General features: G+C 36.1%; 1 protein-coding gene across 12 annotated transcripts in view; it reads left to right on the top strand.

Moving 5' to 3' along the window:
- GPHN (gephyrin) overlaps positions 1-20,394 on the top strand; it is a 641,743-nt gene that overhangs the window by 270,916 nt on the left and 350,433 nt on the right. For all 12 annotated transcript variants that reach the window (XM_044231062.1, XM_044231066.1, XM_044231068.1 and 9 more), the window contains exon 3: positions 10,600-10,657. In XM_044231062.1, coding sequence (XP_044086997.1) covers positions 10,600-10,657 — 58 coding nt within the window. The remainder of the gene's footprint in view (positions 1-10,599; positions 10,658-20,394) is intronic.

The raw sequence follows: 20,394 nt of genomic DNA, 5'->3' as shown, positions 1-20,394 counted from the left end.
AAAAAATGGGCAGAAGATATGAACAGACACTTCTCCAATCAAGACATACAAATGGCTATCAGACACATGAAAAAAATGTTCATCATCATTAGCCCTCAGGGAGATTCAAATTAAAACCACATTGAGATATCACCTTACACCAGTTAGAATGGCCCAAATTAACAAAACAGGAAACAACATGTGTTGGAGAGGATGTGGAGAAAGGGGAACCCTCTTACACTGTTGGTGGGAATGCAAGTTGGTGCAGCCTCTTTGGAGAACAGTGTGGAGATTCCTCAAGAAATTAAAAATAGAGCTTCCCTACGACCCTGCAATTGCACTCCTGGGTATTTACCCCAAAGATACAGATGTCGTGAAAAGAAGGGCCATCTGTACCCCAATGTTTATAGCAGCAATGGCCACAGTCGCCAAACTATGGAAAGAACCAAGATGCCCTTCAACGGATGAATGGATAAGGAAGATGTGGTCCATATACACTATGGAGTATTATGCCTCCATCAGAAAGGACGAATACCCAACTTTTGTAGCAACATGGACGGGACTGGAAGAGATTATGCTGAGTGAAATCAGTCAAGCAGAGAGAGTCATTTATCATATGGTTTCACTTATTTGTGGAGCATAACCAATAGCATGGAGGACAAGGGGCGTTAGAGAGGAGTGGGGAATTTGGGTAAATTGGAAGGGGAGGTGAGCCATGAGAGACTATGGACTCTGAAAAACAGTCTGAGGGGTTTGACGTGGCTGGGGGGTGGGAGGTTGGGATACCAGGTGGTGGGTATTATAGAGGGCACAGCTTGCATGGAGCACTGGGTGTGGTGAAAAAATAATGAATACTGTTTTTCTGAAAATAAATAAATTGGGAAAAAAAAAAAAAAGGATTATTCACCATGACCGAGAATGATTTATTTCTGGGCTGCAGGGGCGGTTCAACATCTGCAAATCAGTCAACTTGACTTACCACCTTAATGAAAGTAAGGACAAGAACCATATGATACTCTCAGTAGATGCAGAGAAAGCATTTGTCAGAATACAGCATCCTTTCTTGATAACAGCCCTCAACCAAGTAGGGATTAGAACGAATATACCTCAACATGATAAAAGCCACAGATGAAAGACCCACAACTAATATTATCTTCAATGGGGAAAAACCGAGAGCTTTTTCCCTAAGGTCAGGAACATGACAGGTTTGTCCACTCTCACCATTTGTTCAGCGAAGTACTGGAAGTCCTAGCCTCAGCAATCAGACAAGAAGAAGAAATAAAAGGCATCCAGAATCAACAAAGAATTCAAACTTTCCTCTTCACAGATGACCTAATATTCTATATAGAAAACCCAAACAACTCCAGCAAAAAATTGCTAGAACTGATCAAGAATTCAGCAAAGTTGCAGGATATAAAATCAATGCACAGAAGTCTGTTGCATTTGTATATACCAACAATGAAACAGAAGAAAGAGAAATTAAGGAGTCAGTCCCATTTACAATTGCACCCAAAACTATAAGATACCTAGCCTAACCAGAATAAACCTAACCAGAGGTAAAAGATCAGTAATCTGAAAACTATAGAACACTTATGAAAGAAATTGAGGAAGACACAAAGAAATGGAAAAACATTCCATGCTCATGGACTGGGAGAACAAATATTGTTAGAATGTCTATACTACTCAAAACAATCTACACAGTCAGTGCAGTCCGTATCAAAATAACACCAGCATTTTTTACAGAGTTGGAACAAATAATCCTGAAATTTGTATGGAACCAGAAAAGACCCCAGATAGCCAAAGGAATTGAAAAAGAAAACAAAACCCGGAGGCATCACCATTCCGGACTTCAAGCTCTTTTACAAAGTCGTAGTCATCAAGACAATATGGTATTGGCGGGGCACCTGGGTGACTCAGTGGATTAAGCCGCTGCCTTCGGCTCAGGTCATGATTTCAGTGTCCTGGGATCGAGCCCCGCATAGGCCTCTCTGCTCAGCGGGAGCCTGCTTCCCCTTCTCTCTCTGCCTAACTCTCTGCCTACTTGTGATCTCTCTGTCAAATAAATAAATAAAATCTTTAAAAAAAAAAGACAATATGGTATTGGCACAAAAACAGACACACACAGGTTGTGGAATAGAATAGAGAGCCCAGAAATGGACCCTTGACCCTATCACCAATTAATCTGCAATAAAGCAGGAACGAGTAGCCGATAATAGGGGAAAAAACGTCTCTTCAACAAACACTGTTGGGAAAACTGGACAGCCACATGCATGCAGAAGAATGAAACTGGACCATTTTTTTACATCACATAAAAAATAAATTCAAAATGGATGAAAGACCTAAATATGAGACAGGAATCCATCAAAATTCTAGAGGAGAACACAAGCAGTAATCTCTACTACCTTGGCTACAGAAACTTCTTGCTAGACATTTCTTATTTTAATAATTCTTAACAAGTTTATAGGCCACCTCCATATTTGGTCCAGAGTTGAAAAACATTGCAGCAAATTGGCTCTGTATTGGAATAGAAACCATGTCTGCTGATTTTATTCCACTCTGTCCCAGCACTTAATACGACATTTAGGACATAGAACAATGTATAAAAATTTATACATTGTTCAGGCGCCACACTTAAGCTTATACACTTATACATTGTACAGGCGCCACACTTAAGCTTTAAAAGATTTTTTTAAAGTACTATCCCAATTTCTGTCAACAAGATAACAGGTTTATGGAAAGTCTTAATAATTCGCTGAGGCAAGGGAAACATGAGTAAAAATGAACTATTGGGGCTTCATCAGAATAAAAAGGGTTTGCACAGCAAAGGAAACAACACAACTAAAAGGCAGCCTCCAGAATGGCAGAAGATATTTGCAAATGACATAACAGATAAAGGGCTAGTATCCAGATCTATAAAGAAATTTTCAAACTGAACATCCAGAGGACAAATAATCCAGTCAAGAAATGGGCAGAAGACATGAGCAAGTATTTCTCCAAAGAAGACATACAAATGGCTGGTAGACACATGAAAAAATGCTCAACATCACTTGTCATCAGGGAAATACAAATCAAAACCACAATGAGATACCAACTCACACCAGTCAGAATGGATAAAATTAACAACAGATGTTGAGGAGGATGCAGAAAAAGGGAAACCCTCTTACACTATTGGTGGGAATGCAAATTGGTGCAGCTACTCTGGAAAACAGTACCGAGGTTTCTCAAAAATTTAAAAATAGAACTGCGGCACAACCCAGCAGTTGCCATGGTAGATATTTATCCAGAGGATGCAAAAATAGTGATCCAAAGACACACCTGCACCTCAGTGTTTATAGCAGCAATGTCCATAATAGCCAAAACCTGGAAAGAGCCCAGATGTCCACCAACAGATCAATGGATAAAGATGTGTTACATGCACATACAAACACACACTGGAATATTAGCCATCAAAATGAATGAAACCTTGCCATTTAGAACACAAGCAGGGGGAGTGGGAAAGGGAGAAGCAGGCTTCCCACTGAGCAGGGAGCCCTATGTGGGGTTCGAGCCCAGGACCCTGGATTTAAGAACTGAGCCAAAGGAAGACACTTAACGGCTAGTGCCACATGTTTTTGTTGATTTTGAGGGGAGTTCTCTGTGCCTTTTGGACTTGTATGCCTGTTTCTTTCCTCAGATTAGGGAAAGAGACATAATTTGTGCAAATATACCTTCTGACCCCTTTTCCTGCTCTTTTTCTGGAACTTCTATGGTATGGATATTATTTTGCTTTATGGTTTTGTTGAGTACCCTAAATCTGCCTTTGTTATCTAATAGTTTTCTTTCCCTCTTCAGCATTATTATTATCCAAAATTTAATCTTTTTTTAGAAGATTTTATTTATTTATTTGACAGATCACAAGTAGGCAGAGAGAGAGAGAGAGAGAGAGAGAGGAGGAAGCAGGTTCTCCACTGAGCAGAGAGCCCGACGTGGGACTTGATCCCAGGAACCCTGAGATCATGACCTGAGCTGAAAGCAGAGGCTTAACCACTGAGCCACCCAGGCACCCCCCAAATTTTATCTTCTTTATCACTGATTTGCTTTTCTGCTTCATTCACCTTCATTTATATGGTCTCCACCTGGGACTATATCTCAGTTATAGCAATTTTTTTTGAATCTCAGCCTAACTAGAGTTTAGTTCTTTTATCTCTATGATAAGGGATGCTATAGTGTCTTCTATGGTTTTTTTCCCAGGCCAGTTAGTATCTTTAGAATCGTTGTTTCAAATTCTAGTTCAGACATCTTACTTATATCAATATTAATTAAATCCCTGATTGTAAGTTCTACCTCCTGTTCTTTCTTTTGGGGTGTATTTCTCCAGCTCAAGATTTTTGTCCAGAAAAGAAAAGAAAGAAAAAACTACAACAACAAAACAAAACTAGATCCTGGGTGTGTTTTCATCTGCTTATTAAAAGAAACCAGATCCCCAAAATAAGGGAGGAAAAAAATACATATATCTATATGAAATATGTTGAAAGGTGACTGAAAATGAACACATATGTATTATCTATATATACAAATAAAAATTAGAATTAAAAATTGAAAAAATAAGAAAATAACAAAAAAATAAAAGTAAAGAATAAAGAAACAGTGAATACTGGATATCATTTTTCTCTAGAGCTAAAGTTCTCTGTGATCAGTTAATTGGTGCGATTGAGTTGTTTGTGCTGGTCTTCTAGAGGAAGGGCCTGTTGTGCTGATGATCAGGTGGACCTGATTTTGTGGAAATGTGCCTCCAGGGTGTAGAGCTTTGTGTAGGCAGCTCTGAACTCCACTAGGTGGTAGTGTTTTACTCTGTGAAGGCTTTCAGCTCTGATCAGCAGGTTGAGTATGGCGGTCCCCCTGCTGTCTAGCCCTGGAGATGAAAATTTCTATCACCCACTCTTCAGTGAGTCCTCACAGAAATCCAATCACTCTTGTCTCCCTGGTTTCTATCAGAACTCTATGTTCACCCTGCCTCTGTCTGAGCCTTTTATCTCAGGCATGCATCTGAGTTTCAAAATTCCAACAAATTTTAAGGGCTTTTGAGGTGGGATCCCACCATTCCTCCCAAGGAGGGTCTTGCCAGGCTTGTTCTTTTTGCCCACTACACCCAGGAGAGTGATTGCACAATTACACAGCAGTTCATGGTTTATGGCAACACAGAGCAGAAAGCTGCACATAAACTCATCATTCTCAGACTACTTCCATACTCTTTTGCCTGGGAACAGTGCCACACTTAGGCGCCACACATTCCTTCAACCCAGGGGATCCTGAGATCATGCCCTCGTACCTGGAATTTTGCCACCTCAGCATCTTTAAGCCAGGCATGTCCCCTACTGTAGCAGACTTCTACAAGTTCTGATTTTGCACTCCACTACTTGTAGTACTTTGCGGGATCCTCCTTAAGCAGATTTCCATCTTGCTACTTTACCCTAGCTGTATCACACTGGATCTAGGCCTTCTTACCTCCTACCTCCCAAACAGAGGTTGCCTTTCTACTTGTAGACTTGTAGTAGTTGCTTTCTCATACGCGATCGATCAGTTGATTTCTCGGGTGTTCAGAATGAGTTGGTAACTGTGTAGTTGTATTTAAGGGACAAGACAAGTTTAGAGTCTCCCTATTCCTCCACGGTCTTTTTTTTTTTTTTTTTTTAACTTTATTTGAGAGAGAGAGACACAGATAGTGAGTGTGAATGACAGAGAGAGAGAGCTCAAGTGAAGGGGAAGGACAGAGGGAGAGGGAGAAGCAGGCTCCCCACTGAACAGGGAGCCTGATGCAGCACCAGGCTTGATCCCAGGACCCAGAATCATGACCTGAGCTGAAAAGAGACCCTTAACTGAGCCACCCAGGCACTCCTCCTCCACCATCTTAATTCCTCCTCCCTTTACCTGCTTTTTTAACAGTTAAAACCATTATGATTGACTTGAAGTTGACGTTAAGAATACTAATCTGGAAGCCTACCTTCCCTCAGCTCGGATTTCAGGAAAGGCAATATTTCAGGCACTAGTAGTCAGGATTAGTCAAGAGAAAATTAATTTTTTATTGGAATAGATTTGAAGTTTAGGGGCCGCCTGGGTGACTCAATTGGTTAAGTGACTGCCTTCAGCTCAGGCCATAATCCCGGAGTCCCTGGATCGAGTCCCACATCAGGCTCCCAGCTCCATGGGGAGTCTGCTTCTCCCTCTGACCTTCTCCCCTCTCATTCTCTCTCACTCTCTCTCTCTCTCAAATAAATAAAATCTTAAAAAAAAAAAAAGAATTGAAGTTTATCATAGCAACTTTGTTTTTATTATTTTTTCTTCCATAAGTCAAACATTATCACAATTGCATCTTTGAATCATTACTGTACTAACAAATATAGACTATTTCTGTACTCTACCATGCCACTTATTTAACAGTTGTTATAGACTGTCCTATTACTAGTTTATTTTATAATGATAGATAATTTTCAAATATTCTTTATTGTGAAATAATTTCAAACTTTCAACTTCTGCCCAGTTCTAATGTGATACCTTAATGCGTTATATTACAGGTATTTGTTTACTCAGTCTGCTTCTATTTAAGACTATGATTTCTTTGTATTCTTATTCCCTGGTTTATATCTATTACATAACATAAACTCTAAGAATAAAATGACTAACTCATTTGATTTGCGAGATGGGAAATTGAAGTCATTGAGTTTTCAATAGTTTTTTGCTCTAATTTCCTTATTTATATTGCAACAATATCAGCTTTTAATTTAAAAATTTAATAATTAAAAGTGAAAATGCCTACTTGAAACCTCTTACAGATAGTTATGTAGTTTTTCATTTTAGTAACATCTAGCATACTAGATGTTTATCTTACTATGGTCTTATCTTACTTGGTCTTGCTGTTTATCTTACTATGGTCTTAACTTACTATATCACTTGTATATGTTGTATAATATGAATTTTACATATGTATATGTATATGTGTATATATGTATATACATATACATATGTATATGTTGTATAATATGAATATGTTGAATAATATGAATTAAGTTAAATACCATTAGTGTTTTCATCACTTAATCACAGCACTTTCAATCTAGGAAGTAATTCTCAAATCAAGGTTTGAACACTATTTCCATTAGCAAGGATAAATAATAATATTAAAGAGTTTAAATGTGCAGTTTTTAATAAACTTCATTTGGCTGAATTAGGTTGTTTTATAATGGAAACCAGAATGTCATTTATCAATTTATATTTAAGACAAGAAATATCCCAAAGTGTCTAGAATATGTAAGTGCCTTATTTGTGATACTCTTTTTTTTCTTTCTTTCTTTTAAGTTAACAAGCAGTTTATTTTATTTTAAAATCTAGGATGAGATACTTGGTTTCAACAGCTTATTTTTCAGTAACTTTTGAGATGACCATATGAAGTACAGTATTGTGATGCCTCCAGCTTTGGAACTTTTCTTTTTCAACATTCCTTTGCTATTTGGGGTCTTGTCTGGTTCCATGCAAATTTCAGAATTATTTGTTCCAGCTCTGTGAGAAAAGCTGATGGTGTTTTGATAGGGATTGCATTGAGTGTATAGGAAGCATAGACATTTTAAAGATATTTGTTCTTCCGATCCAGGAGCATGGAACATTTTTCCATTTCTTTGTGTCTTCCTCAATTCCAAGAAAGAAATAGTTTTCTGAGTATAGATCCTTTGCCTCTTTGGTTAGGTTTATTCCTAGGTATCTCATGGTTTTTGGTGCAAGTGTAAATGGGATCAACTCCTTAATTTCTCTTTCTTCTGTCTCATTGTTAGTGTATAGAATACAACTGATTCCTGTGCATTGATTTTATATCCTGCCATGCTGCTGAATTCCTGTATGAGTTCTAGGAATTTTGGGGTGGAGTCTTTTGGGTTTTCCACACAGAGTATCATGTCACCTACAGAGAATCAGTGTTTGACTTCTTTGTTGATTTGGATGCTTTTTATTTCTTTTTGTTGTATGATTGCTGAGGCTAGGACTTCCATTGCTATGTTGAACAACAGTGGTAAGAGTGGACATCCCTGTGTTCCTGACCTTAGGGTAAAGTTCTGTTTTTCCCAATTGAGAATGATATTCACTGTTGGCTTTTCATATATAGCTTTTATGCTATTGAGGTATATTCCCTCTATCTGTACCTTGTAAAGAGTTTTAATCAGGAAAGTTTGTTGCACTTTGTCAAATGATTTTTCTGCATCTATTGAGAGGATCCTATGGTTCTTGTCCTTTCTTTTAATTATGTAGTGTATCACATTGATTGATTCGTGGATTTTGAACCAACTTTGCAGCCCAGCAATAAATAAAGAGAAGAAAAAATTAAAATTGGAAGACCAAAGAACCATGGTGAGAAAAAAAAACAATAATGAATTCTGTATGAAAAATTCTCCTAGCACTGGAGTTTTGCAGTTCTAAATTATGGGTAAACTTGGTTTTGGCTGGATCTTCCTGCTGATCTTCTGAGGGAGGTTCCTGTTGTGGTGATCCTCTAGTGCCCCCCCACACCCCGGGGCGGAATTGTACCACCCTTACGGGGGGCCAGGCTAAGTAATCTGCTCCAGATTGCTTTTTGTGGCTTTTGTTCCATGAAGGCTTTCCAGCACAGTTTAGAGAATGAGAATGACAATGGTGGCCTCCCAATCTCTAATTCCAGAGCTGAGAGCTCTGGACACCACTTCTCAGTGAACCCTGGGTTAAATGCAGTCAATCACGCTTGTCTTCCTGGACTCCATCTGTATTCTGTGCTCACCCAGGCTATGACCAACCATTTCTGTCTCAGTTATGTGACCCTGTTTGGAGTCTCCAAACCCAGCAGACTCCTGTGGTGTGCTCCTCACAGGGTAGGATGTCTCACTGGTTCTGCCATGGTTTGTGGTATATGGCACTCTTGAGAGTCCACTCCTGGGCTCACTGAGTGTACCCGGCTCCCTTGCTCCAATGTCTGGTAACTCTTCCATACCCAAGCACCACCTCCTCCCCACTGTCTTCCTGTGACCCCAAGGATCCTGAGACCACACTATCCCACCTTGGATTTCATCCTGTTTTGCCAGCTAGTGCCTTTCAGGCAGGGAGATCCCTCACCAGAGCAGACTTCTGAAAGTTCTGATTTTGCATTCTGCTGCTGTATCACTTATGGTGCCAGCTTCTGGAGGCTCCCTCCAGAAGGAGGGTAGCCCTCAGTTTATCTTTCCATAAGTCTCCTTGAATTCACTTCTTTGTACGTCCTACCTTGCAGAACGTGGACACTTTTCTATTTTTAATATCTATTTTTATATCTCTGGTTGAGTTTGCAAGTGTTCAGGATGATTTGATAGCTATCTATGTGCATTCCTAGGGCCAGACTAAACTAAGGTCTTCTACTACTCCACTATCTTAGACAGATACTCTCTTTTCTGATATTGAAGTATTTATAATGCCAAATAAATGGTCAGAAATTTCCTTTTTAAGCACTATATTTAAGTAATGGTAGGTAGGTAATGTTGGTGTTTAAGAGCTCAGAGTACCTATCTGATAGATACATGTTACTAGTCACAAATGCAAGCTGTTTGATTTAAAATTTTTTTGTAGTCACATTTTAAAAACTAAAAGAAACAGATGAAGTTAATTTTAAAAATATAATTTGACTCAGTATGTCCACCATATTATTTTCGAATGTGTTTGGTACTTTTAAATTGGACTTTTTTACACTAAGTACTTTTAATCTGGTATATATTTTGCATTTAATGTGCATTTCAGATCCTTCCTTCAATTACTTGTGAAAATTACTGAATCACTCTGTGTATCAAATCCCAATTTTTACAATGGCAACAGTTGTTAAGAATTAAATTAGATAATACATGACATGTCTGGCAAATAGTAAGTGTTACATAATTCTTAGCTATTTTCTTAAAAAAAAAAAGTTCAAACAGGTGACCATGGCAGTAATGACCTCACTGCCTTAAGGCAACATCATATTTTAGGGATTAAGTTGTAACCCTTATACACTCATCTCTTTTCCTTGGACAATGCTGGACACGCACATATCTCTTCAACTGCTTGTTTTAATTATTTCTGAAGAGAAACAAAATCATTTTTAGTTCATCAATTGTGACTCATGCTCATGTACAACACTGATATAAGATGTTAATAATATCTGGAAGGAAGACTAGTTGAGCCTCCAGGAAATAGATCTCTTTACTTTGTACTCAATTTTTCTGTAAATTCAAAACTACTCTAAAAAGTGAATTCTATTACAAGCAAACCAAGAAGGCAAATACCACTGTTATTAATTCTTGCTGGATCTTACTTGTGACAGAATCCATCAGTAAAAGTAGTGTAATAGTAAAAGCATTATTAAAAGTGTTTTTTAATAATAAAATGATATAAGAGAAGTTTGTAGTTAGAAATATAACTTAATGTTTCCTCTTTTGGTAGTCATTCATTATCCACCTCTTTTTAAGTAATACATGGTAAACTTAAGCATGAAAATGTTTTTACTCTATGGTCATTGGGGTGGGCAGTGGGCAATTATTGGTGGCATTCTGATGCTAATGGCAGAAATACTCCATAAATATACACCACCACGGTTTTGAGAATATTTTCTTTTCCTAATTTCAGGTTGGGTGGGACTATATCAGCATACAAGATAGTACCAGATGAAATAGAAGAAATCAAGGTATAGTATGCCATTTTTTTATCTCTTAGAAGACTTAGTATCTCGCCGGGTAGGTGGGAGAAGCATTGCTTTTTCTTTACACTTTTTAATCTTTGGGTGTGTTGGGACTTCATTTAAGTCACAGTTATCCTATTTGAGTTAAAAAACATAAAATAATCCTCGTCAGATTTCAATTACCCTTGTCAGTGCATTTCTATGAAAATTTTTTGGAAGATCAAAAAGGAACATTCCATGTGAAATTCATTGAAAATCTACATAAGAAACATATATAGGCATTAGTGTGCATAATGGATTATCTTTCTATCTTGTTTTAATTTATTTTCCCTGTAAGCTTTCACTAATTATAAATACCAGTCTTCTAGAAAATATTTTCTGGTTCCATGAAAACACAGTATTTGCAATTGCAGATTGGCAATTTAAAATTTATACATTAAATGAAAAGTTGACTTTACTCTTTGAAAATTACATAGTCTGCATTTTTCTGTTTTAACATTTTATTCAATCCTATGGACTGTTAGTCTTCTGGCATAGCATGTGGCCCTTCCTCAAGAGCAATTTACAATCTAATAAGAACTGAACATATTATCTATTATATAAATAAAATTTAACAACTGGAAAGCAATAGTTAAGGATAACAATACTGAGTTGAATTGTTAACAATGACATTTAAAGATCCAAACAAATCATCAAGCTGATTTAATCAGCCTTTCCAAAATCAAGTTCAATAAATTCAAATTTTAGTCAATAATTTCATTTGCTAACATTATTTTCAAATAAGTTAATATCATTTGTCTTTATTATGTAATACACTATTAGTTTCAATATGCCTGGTGTCCTATATAGCCAATCAATTATATTCTAGCAGGAAAAAAATAAACCAGGAGTGTCAAAGACCCATTCCAACTTGATATAAATTCAAATAATACTTTGGTTTAGAGAAACCTTAGGTCCAGTCCAGCTTGTGTTGCTATTAACTTAAAGAGGAGATATAAGAGAAGGAATAAGTTTGAGAGTAAAGAGGGTACGCTTTGAACTTATTTGAGGTCCCTCTCAGATAACCAAATACCCATTAAGTCATTGGTTAAAACATCTAGAACCTCGGAAGAAAGATAATTTTATATTTCAATTGATGTTGGAATTTGTCCTTATCCAAAAACTACCTGAAGCCATGCTAGTTAATGGAATCACCTAAAAAAGCTATATTAAGTAATAAAAGTAGACCAAAACTGTTGACCTATCCAAGAACCAAATGATTCATATATTTTTTATTAATTTAATTAATTAGAAGAAACACTGTCTATTTTTTGTCGTGACTTTTCTCTAAAGAAGTAATTTTTCATTGTGTTTTTTGAAATTCTAGAATTATAAGAGTTATTCCTCAGTAGATTCCTTCAAAAAAACATGACTCATGGATGACATTACTATATGATTTTTTAAAATTAATTACTGGTATTATATCTAAAATAGCTTTAGAGAGTTTGAAGCCTGAGGAAAAAATATGAAATTGATTCTTTATTCAAAGCATTGGAAGAAAACCTGTTATAAAATATTTCATCAACATTTATTTGATGGCACCATTAGCATTTTCAACTGAAATCAGATATAATCTTTTTGTTTTGATTGTAGGATATGTGAAACATCTGCTTATAATATTCACTTTAGTTGGTAAACAATTGAGTAATTTAAAATGATCTGAATAGGGGCGCCTGGGTGGCTCAGTGGTTTAAAGCCTCTGCCTTTGGCTCAGGTCATGATCCCAGGGTCCTGGGATCGAGCTCCATATCGGGCTCTCTGCTCAGCGGGGAGCCTGCTTCCCCCCTCCCTCTGCCTGCCTCTCTGCCTGTCAAATAAATAAATAAAATCTTTTTAAAAATAAATAAATAAATAAATAGAAATAAAATTATCTGAATAGTGCAATGGATTTTAAATTTGAAATACATCTACAATATACCATGTATAAATAAATATGCATGTTTGTTTTTATTATTAAAATATGATTAATAGAATATAATTCAATTTTTACAAAGTATGGTTATCTTCACAATATTTCTAGCACCAGAAATTATTATTTAGTTCATGCATGGTTTGAATTAAGCATTTACTGATTGATTATAATAAATCACCACATAGTAGATGCTTGGCCAAAAGTTTAAATGCATTCCTGGCCCAATCGTGACGATCTGTTCCACCCAATATCCTGAGTTTTTATTATTTCACATTCATTTTATTTAGTTTTTATACACATCCCTTACTATTAAAATTTGTATTTCTCTTTGAATTTTATATGAATTGATTCACAATGTATACATTCTCTTGTGCCTTAGTTCTTTGGTTCAGCACTGTGGGATTTATTCATAATCATTATCTATATCATATTCATATGCATTATCTATAGCTAAGGTTTGGGGGGAGGTTGTTTAGTCCTTTTTTTGTTTTGTTTTTGTTTTTTGCTATAAAATACTCCATTGTGCCACAAATTAGTGAGACATCCTACTTTTTTTTTGTTCCAATTTATTTATTTTCAGAAAAACAGTATTCATTATTTTTTCACCACACCCAGTGCTCCATGCAAGCCGTGCCCTCTATAATACCCACCACCTAGTACCCCAACCTCCCACCCCCCCGCCACTTCAAACCCCTCAGATTGTTTTTCAGAGTCCATAGTCTCTCATGGTTCACCTCCCCTTCCAATTTTTTTTTTTTTTAAGATTTTATATATTTATTTGACAGAGATCACAAGTAGGCAGAGAGGCAGGCAGAGAGAGAGAGGAGGAAGCAGGCTCCCTGCCAAGCAGAGAGCCTGATGCGGGACTTGATCCCAGGACCCTGAGATCATGACCTGAGCCGAAGGCAGAGGCTTAACCCACTGAGGCACCCAGGTGCCCCGACATCCTACTCTTGATGGACTTTTACCTTAGTTCCATTTGGAGCTATTATGAAAAATGATGGTATAAAATCTTATAAAACATCCTATTTAAGAGTTTCTTTGAGGTCCATACTGAGAAAAGGAATTCCTGAGTTTTAAGTAATGTGTATTTTCACCTTTCCTATATGAAATCAAATTGTTTTCCTCATCATTATGGCAGGTAACTGCCACCTTGGGTTTATTTATTTAAAATAGAAATATTTAAATATTAATTCTTTATCTATAATTTATATTGGGATAAACTTGTTTTTATATATTGGATGACTAAAATTACAAAATATTTTTCAAAGATATCTTTATTTCCCAGCCCAATTTATTGAAAAAAGCAATTTGTCCCCCACTGGTTTGAAATGCCTCATTTATCATACACTAAATTTTCATATGCCTGAATACACACATACACATACATAAGTCTGTCTTTTCCTGAACTTTCATTTCATCGATCTATTTATTCCATTGCTAGCACCATACTGTTTTGGTTATAATGCTTTTCTTAACATAATAGGAAAGGTTTGTGGGGTTTTTTTAATACTATTGGCTCATATATTAATTGCTCCAGTTTATCAAGTTTCAAAAATATTCCTACTGAAGAAACTTGTGGTTCTAGCTAAGATACAGTAGTTCTATTCTTCCCCAATATTTTCTTTTATAACTCAGAATTCCTGGACATTACAAAATAAACAAGTATAGAAAGACTCTGATGGTAGGAAAAAGAAATCAGACTTTCTGAGGATTTTAGAACTTGAGGAATGACACAGCAATGAGTTAACTGGGTTTCCTTTTTGTCTCCTATTTAATCTCAGAGGACACTGATAAAACCCCAATCTGGAAACACCAACAGGCACAGACAAAACAAAACAAAATAAAACAACAAAAAAAAAACCACCTAAGAAAGCCTGTCCTTGAAGCCATAGGACCCAGGACAAGGGTAAACTAACAGAACAAAAGTGTTTGGCAATACTCACCTTACTCCAGCCCAATAACAATGGGGAAACTACTTAGCAGCCCCACAGTTTTAGCAGAGCCAAATAGGAAGCTGATCTTCCACCGCATTCCTGCTACCACAGAGGCAGATGGCAAAGCTTTGAATCCCTCTTCTTGTAGTGTTTATTGGCAGAGCTGAGCAGGAAGCTGTTCAGTCTCCCACACTCCCACAAAGAGGCAGTGCTCTGATTTCCCTGCTAAGATACTGTAGATAGGGCCTAATGGGTAGTTGATCTTCCATTAGCTCAGGGAAAGAGGGTGTGTTCTGCTTCCTGTAGCAAGATAATTGTTAAAATTATTATATTATATTATATCATATTATTATATATTAATATAATTAATAATTAATACAATTAATTAATATTAATATAATTAATAATTCTAATTAATGTTAATTAGAATAATAATTGTGGAGTCCAGTGATGAGCTGAGTCTCTACCCCCACCCAGCAGCAGTAAGACTAAAGAGACAATGCAGAGTGAAGCTACTCACAACTCTCCTTTACCTTCCTTTTCCTGTGTCACTGAGGCCTATAAGGGAGATGTGATTCCATCCCTGTCTGCATCAGTAAGACTGAATGAGATGGGAATAACTGATATTCCATTCTCAGTAAGCGTTAACCTTCTACTTCACCTTTTGGTGTAAGCAGGGCCCAGCAGGGAGATGAACATCTACCCCTACTATCGATAATGTGGAGCAAGGTGGTGCCCCACTTTTTGCCAGAAAGGTCTTGGCTGGGCTAAGAGAGGACCTAAATTTCTGCCCTACTGTCTTTAATGAAGCAGTATGAATGAGTGCCTCAATTTTGCCAGAGTGGTGTCAGTGGGACCCAGGAAGAAGCTTAACAATATTTATATTGCCTTCATACTATATTATAACAGAGAGATATCTGTTAAAAAATCAGTAATATCAGTAGACTGCAATGTTATATTTGTAATTATAATATAGAAAGCATCCACTCAAAGTAACCACTAAAAGCAACATACAAAACAATATACTCAAAAACACTGCAAATTGAATGGAATCCTAAAGTTTGTTTGAGTAACCCCCTATTAGGAATGAGAAACAAGACAGAAACAGAAGACAAATAATAAAATGGCATGTTTAATTGCTAAGATGTCAATAATTACCTTAAATATATATAATTTAAATTTACAAGTGAAAAGACAAAAACTGACATAATGAGTTCTTAGAGATGATCCAGTATATATCATTATCAAGAAACTCATTTCAAAAACAAAAACTGGGGGCATCACGTTACCTGATTTCAAGCTTTACTACAAAGCTGTGATCACCAAGACATATGTAGATTGAAAGTAAAAAGATATACTATGAAAATATTAATTTTTAGAGAAGAGGAGAGTTCTCAAGTCAGTAATCCATATTTCTTTCTCAAGAAACTAGAAAAAGATGAGGCAAATATTGTCAAAGCAAGAAGACAGGTAATACTCAAGAATTGGTATCAGTGAAATTGAAAATGGTAAAACAATGGGGAAGAAGATCAACAGAATAAAAAACTGACTCTTGAAAACTCAATAAAATTGAGACTAATGAAGATAAAGGAGAAAAGATAAAATTATTGATACCCAGATTGAACAAAGTCTGTTGCTACAAATCTTCCATCAATTAAATGGATAATTTTGAAAATACTATGAAAAACTTCATAAATTGGACAACTTAGCAGAAATGGACCACTGCCTCAAAACCCACAAACTACCAAAATTAACCAAGACGGAGTAGGCAAAGCATAATGAAAAATCTCCTAAAAAACAAATCTGCAGGCCCAGATGGTTTACTATAGAGCTTTGCCAAACGCTGAAGAAGAATTACCATCAATTTTAGTCAGTCTTTTCCAGAAAGTAGTAGGGCAGGAAATACTACCACCTTATTTTATGATGCTAGTATTACTCTGCTAGCAGAATTAGAAAAACATAGTACAAAAAATGAAAACTGCAGACCAGTATTTATCATAAACTCAAATCTACAGATATTACCAAATGTAATCCAACAAGGTATAAAAAAATTATGTACCACCACCAAATGGGATTTATTTGAGGTATGTAAAACTTGTCCAACTTAGGAAAAGCAATCAGTCTAATTCGTTATATCAATAAGTTAAAGAAGAAAGTTTTTATGATTATATCAATTGATGCAGAAAAAGTGTTTGACAAAATCTAAAATCCATTCATGATTAAGAAAAAAAAAATTTCTGCAAACCAGGAATAGAAGGAAACTTCCTGAACTTGATAAAGAACATGTACAAAAACTTACTGCTAAAAACATACTTAATGGTGAAAAAAATAAATGAATGCTCTCCTCCTAAGATCAGGAGCAAAACAAGGTTGTCTACTCTCACTACTTTTTCCCAACTGAGTACTAGAAGTTCTAAGTAGTACAATAAGGCAAGAAAAGTATTAAAAGGCACAGAGTTTGGCGATTAAGAAACAAAACCCCCTACTTGCAAACTGTATCATTGTCTACATAGAAAAAGTATCTATAGAAAAATTCCTACAACTAATAAGTCAAGTGAGTTAATTTGGGGAATGTAGATCAACAGGCACACACAAAAACACCAATTGCATTTTTATATGCTGACAACAGTTAGAAACTGAAATTTAAAACAGTACTATTTACCATCACTCCAAGAAAGTTGAATACTTAGGTATACACTTAAGAATATACCTATATTAAATCTGTATGCTGAAAACTGCAAAATGCTAAAGAAATAAAGGGACACCTAAAGAAATGGACAAACAAGCTATGTTCATGAACTGAGAGACTGAACATACTAAAGATGTCAGTTCTTCCCCTGTTCATATATAGATTTATGTGATTCCTATCAAAAACCCAACAAGTTGGTTTTTTTTTTTGTAGACATACAATTATATAATTTATTCTTAAATTATATGGAAAAGCTTAGGTCCTAGAACAGGTAATACAATTTTGAAAAAGAACAAAGTGGAAGGACTCTTTCCACTGATGAGATTTACAGTAATCAAGATAGTGTAGTATTGGCAGAAAGACACATGAAACAAAATAAACAACCCATAAGACTTACACAGATATGGGGGCACCTGGGTGGCTCAGTGGGTTAAAGCCTCTGCCTTCAGCTCCGGTCATGATCCCAGGGTCCTGGGATCAAGCCCCGCATCTGGCTCTTTGCTCAGCAGGAAGCCTGCTTCCTCCTCTCTCTCTGCCTGCATCTCTGCCTACTTGTGATCTCTGTCTGTAAAATAAGTGAATAAAATCTTTAAAAAAACAAAAAAGACTTACACAGATATGTTCTTTATTTTTAAGATTTTATTTATTTATTAGAGAGAGTGTGTGCAGAAGCAGGGGGAGTGGCAGGCAGAGGGAGAAGCAGACTTTCTACTGAGCAAGGAGCCCAATGTGGGACTCTATCCCAGGACCCTGGGATTATGACCCTTGCCGAAGGCAGATGCTTAAGCAACTCAGGCATCCCCATAGATAGGTTTAATAGATTTTTAAATAAAGCTGCAAAAGCAATTCAATGAATTACCTTTTCAACAAATAATTTTGGAACAATTGGATATCCATAACCAAAAAGAAAAAAAAGAAACAACCTAAATCTCACACCTTATACAAAAATTAACTCTATTTTAGCCACTCTGACTGGTATGAGATGGTATCTCATTTAGTTTTGATTTGTATTTCCCTGATGATGAGTGATGTTGAGCATCTTTTCATGTGTCTGTTCGCCATCTGGATGTCTTTAGAAAAATCTCTATTCATGTCTTCTGCCTTTTTCTTAACTGGATTGTTTGTTTTTTGGGTATTGAGTTTGACAAGTTCTTTATAGATTTTAGATACTATATCTAAATATATATCAGATACATATCAGATATGTCATTTGCTGATATCTTCTGCCATTCCATAGGTTGCCTTTAAGTTGTTGGTGATTCTTTCCTTTACTGTGCAGAAGCTTTTTATCTTGATGAAGTTCCAGTGGTTTATTTTGGCTTTGGTTTCCCTTGCCTCAGGAGACCTATCTAGTAAGAAGTTGCTATAGTCAATGTGAAAGAGGATACTACTATGTTCTCTAGGATTTTGATGGATTCCTGTCTCACATATAGGCCTTTCATCCATTTTGAATTTATTTTTGTATATGGTATAAGAAAGTAGTCCAGTTTCTTTCTTTTGCATGTTGTCCAGTTTTCCCAACAGCGTTTGTTGAAGAGAATCTTTTTTCCTTTGGAGATGCTTACCTGCTTTGTTGAAGATTAGTTGACCATATAGTGGTGGGCTCATTTCTGGATCTTCTGTTCCATCGATCTGTGTGTTTGTTTTTATGCCAGTACCATACTGTCTTATCACCATAGCCTTGTGATTTAACTCGAAGCCTGGAATTGTGATGCTTCTAGCTTTTTCTTTTTCAAGATTGCTCTGGCTATTCGGGGTATTTTGTGGTTCCATACAACTTTTAGGATTGTTTGTTCTAGCTCTGTGAAAATGATGGTGTTATTTTGATAGGGATTGCATTAAATGTGTAAATTGCTTTGGTTAGTACAGACATCTTAATAATATTTGTTCTTCCAGTCCATGAGCCTAGAATGAATTTTCCATTTTTGTGTCTTCTTCAATTTCATTCATCAGCTTCTTATATTTTTTAGTTGAAAGGTCTTTCACCTATTTGGTTAAATTTATTCCAAGGCATTTTATTCTTTTGACTGCAATTGTAAAGGGGATTTTTTGTTGATTTCTGTTTCTGGTAATTTATTATTAGTGTATAGAAATTTAACAGATTTTTGCATAATAATTTCATATCCTGAAACTTTACTGAATTACTTTATTCTAATAATTTTTTGGTGCAGTACTAGGGTTTCTATATATAGTATGTCATTTGCAAATAGTGGTAATTCTGCTTCTTCCTTTTCAATTTGGGTAACTTTTATTTCTTTTCTTACCTAATTGCTGTGGCTAAGGCTTTTAATACTATTTCGAATAAAACTAGTGAGTGTTGACATCTTGTCTTATTCTTGATCTTAGATTAAAAAAAAAAAACAAAAAACTTTGAACTTGGGTACCAGGGTGGCTCGGTCTTAAGCATTAAAAGCATCTGCCTTCAGCTCAGGTTGTGATCCCAGGGTCCAGGGATCAATGCCCACATCAGCACATCAGGCTCCGTGCTTGGTGGGAAGCCTGCTTCTCCCTCTCCAACCCCCTGCTTTTGCTCCACCGCCCCCCCTTCTCTCTGTGTCTCTCTGTCAAATAAATAAATAATCTTAAGGGGGAAAAAAGGTTTGAGCTTTTCACTGTTGAGTATGATATTTGCTATGGGTGTGACATATATGCCTTTTATTATGTTGAGATACATTCCCTCTATATCCACTTTCTGAGGGCTTTTATTATAAGTGGAGGTTACATTTTGTCAGGTGCTTTTTGTGCATCTACTGAGATGATTATGTGATTTTTTTCTTTCCTTTTGTTAATGGGTGTATTGTTGATTAATTTGTGAATGTGGAACCATTCTTGTATACCTGGAATATATCTCCACTTTGATCATGGTGTATGATATTTTTAATGTATTCCTGTTCAGTTTGCTAATATTTTGGTCAAGATTTTTGAGTCTCTATCAAGAACATTGGATTATAATTTTTATTTTTTGCAGTGTCCTTACCTGGTTTTGATGTCAGGGTAATACTGGTCTTGTAAAATGAGTTTGAAAGCACTTCTCCCTATTCAACTTTTTGGAGAAGTTTAAGAAGGAGAGGCATTAAATCATTTTTGAATGTTTGATAGAATTTACCAGTGAAGCCATGGGATCTTGACTTTTACTTTGGGGATTTTTTGATTACTGATTAAATCT

Source organism: Neovison vison, chromosome 13, assembly GCF_020171115.1.
Source record: "Neovison vison isolate M4711 chromosome 13, ASM_NN_V1, whole genome shotgun sequence".
NCBI lineage: Eukaryota > Metazoa > Chordata > Mammalia > Carnivora > Mustelidae > Neogale > Neogale vison.
This window is presented reverse-complemented; position numbering and strand designations above follow the sequence as displayed.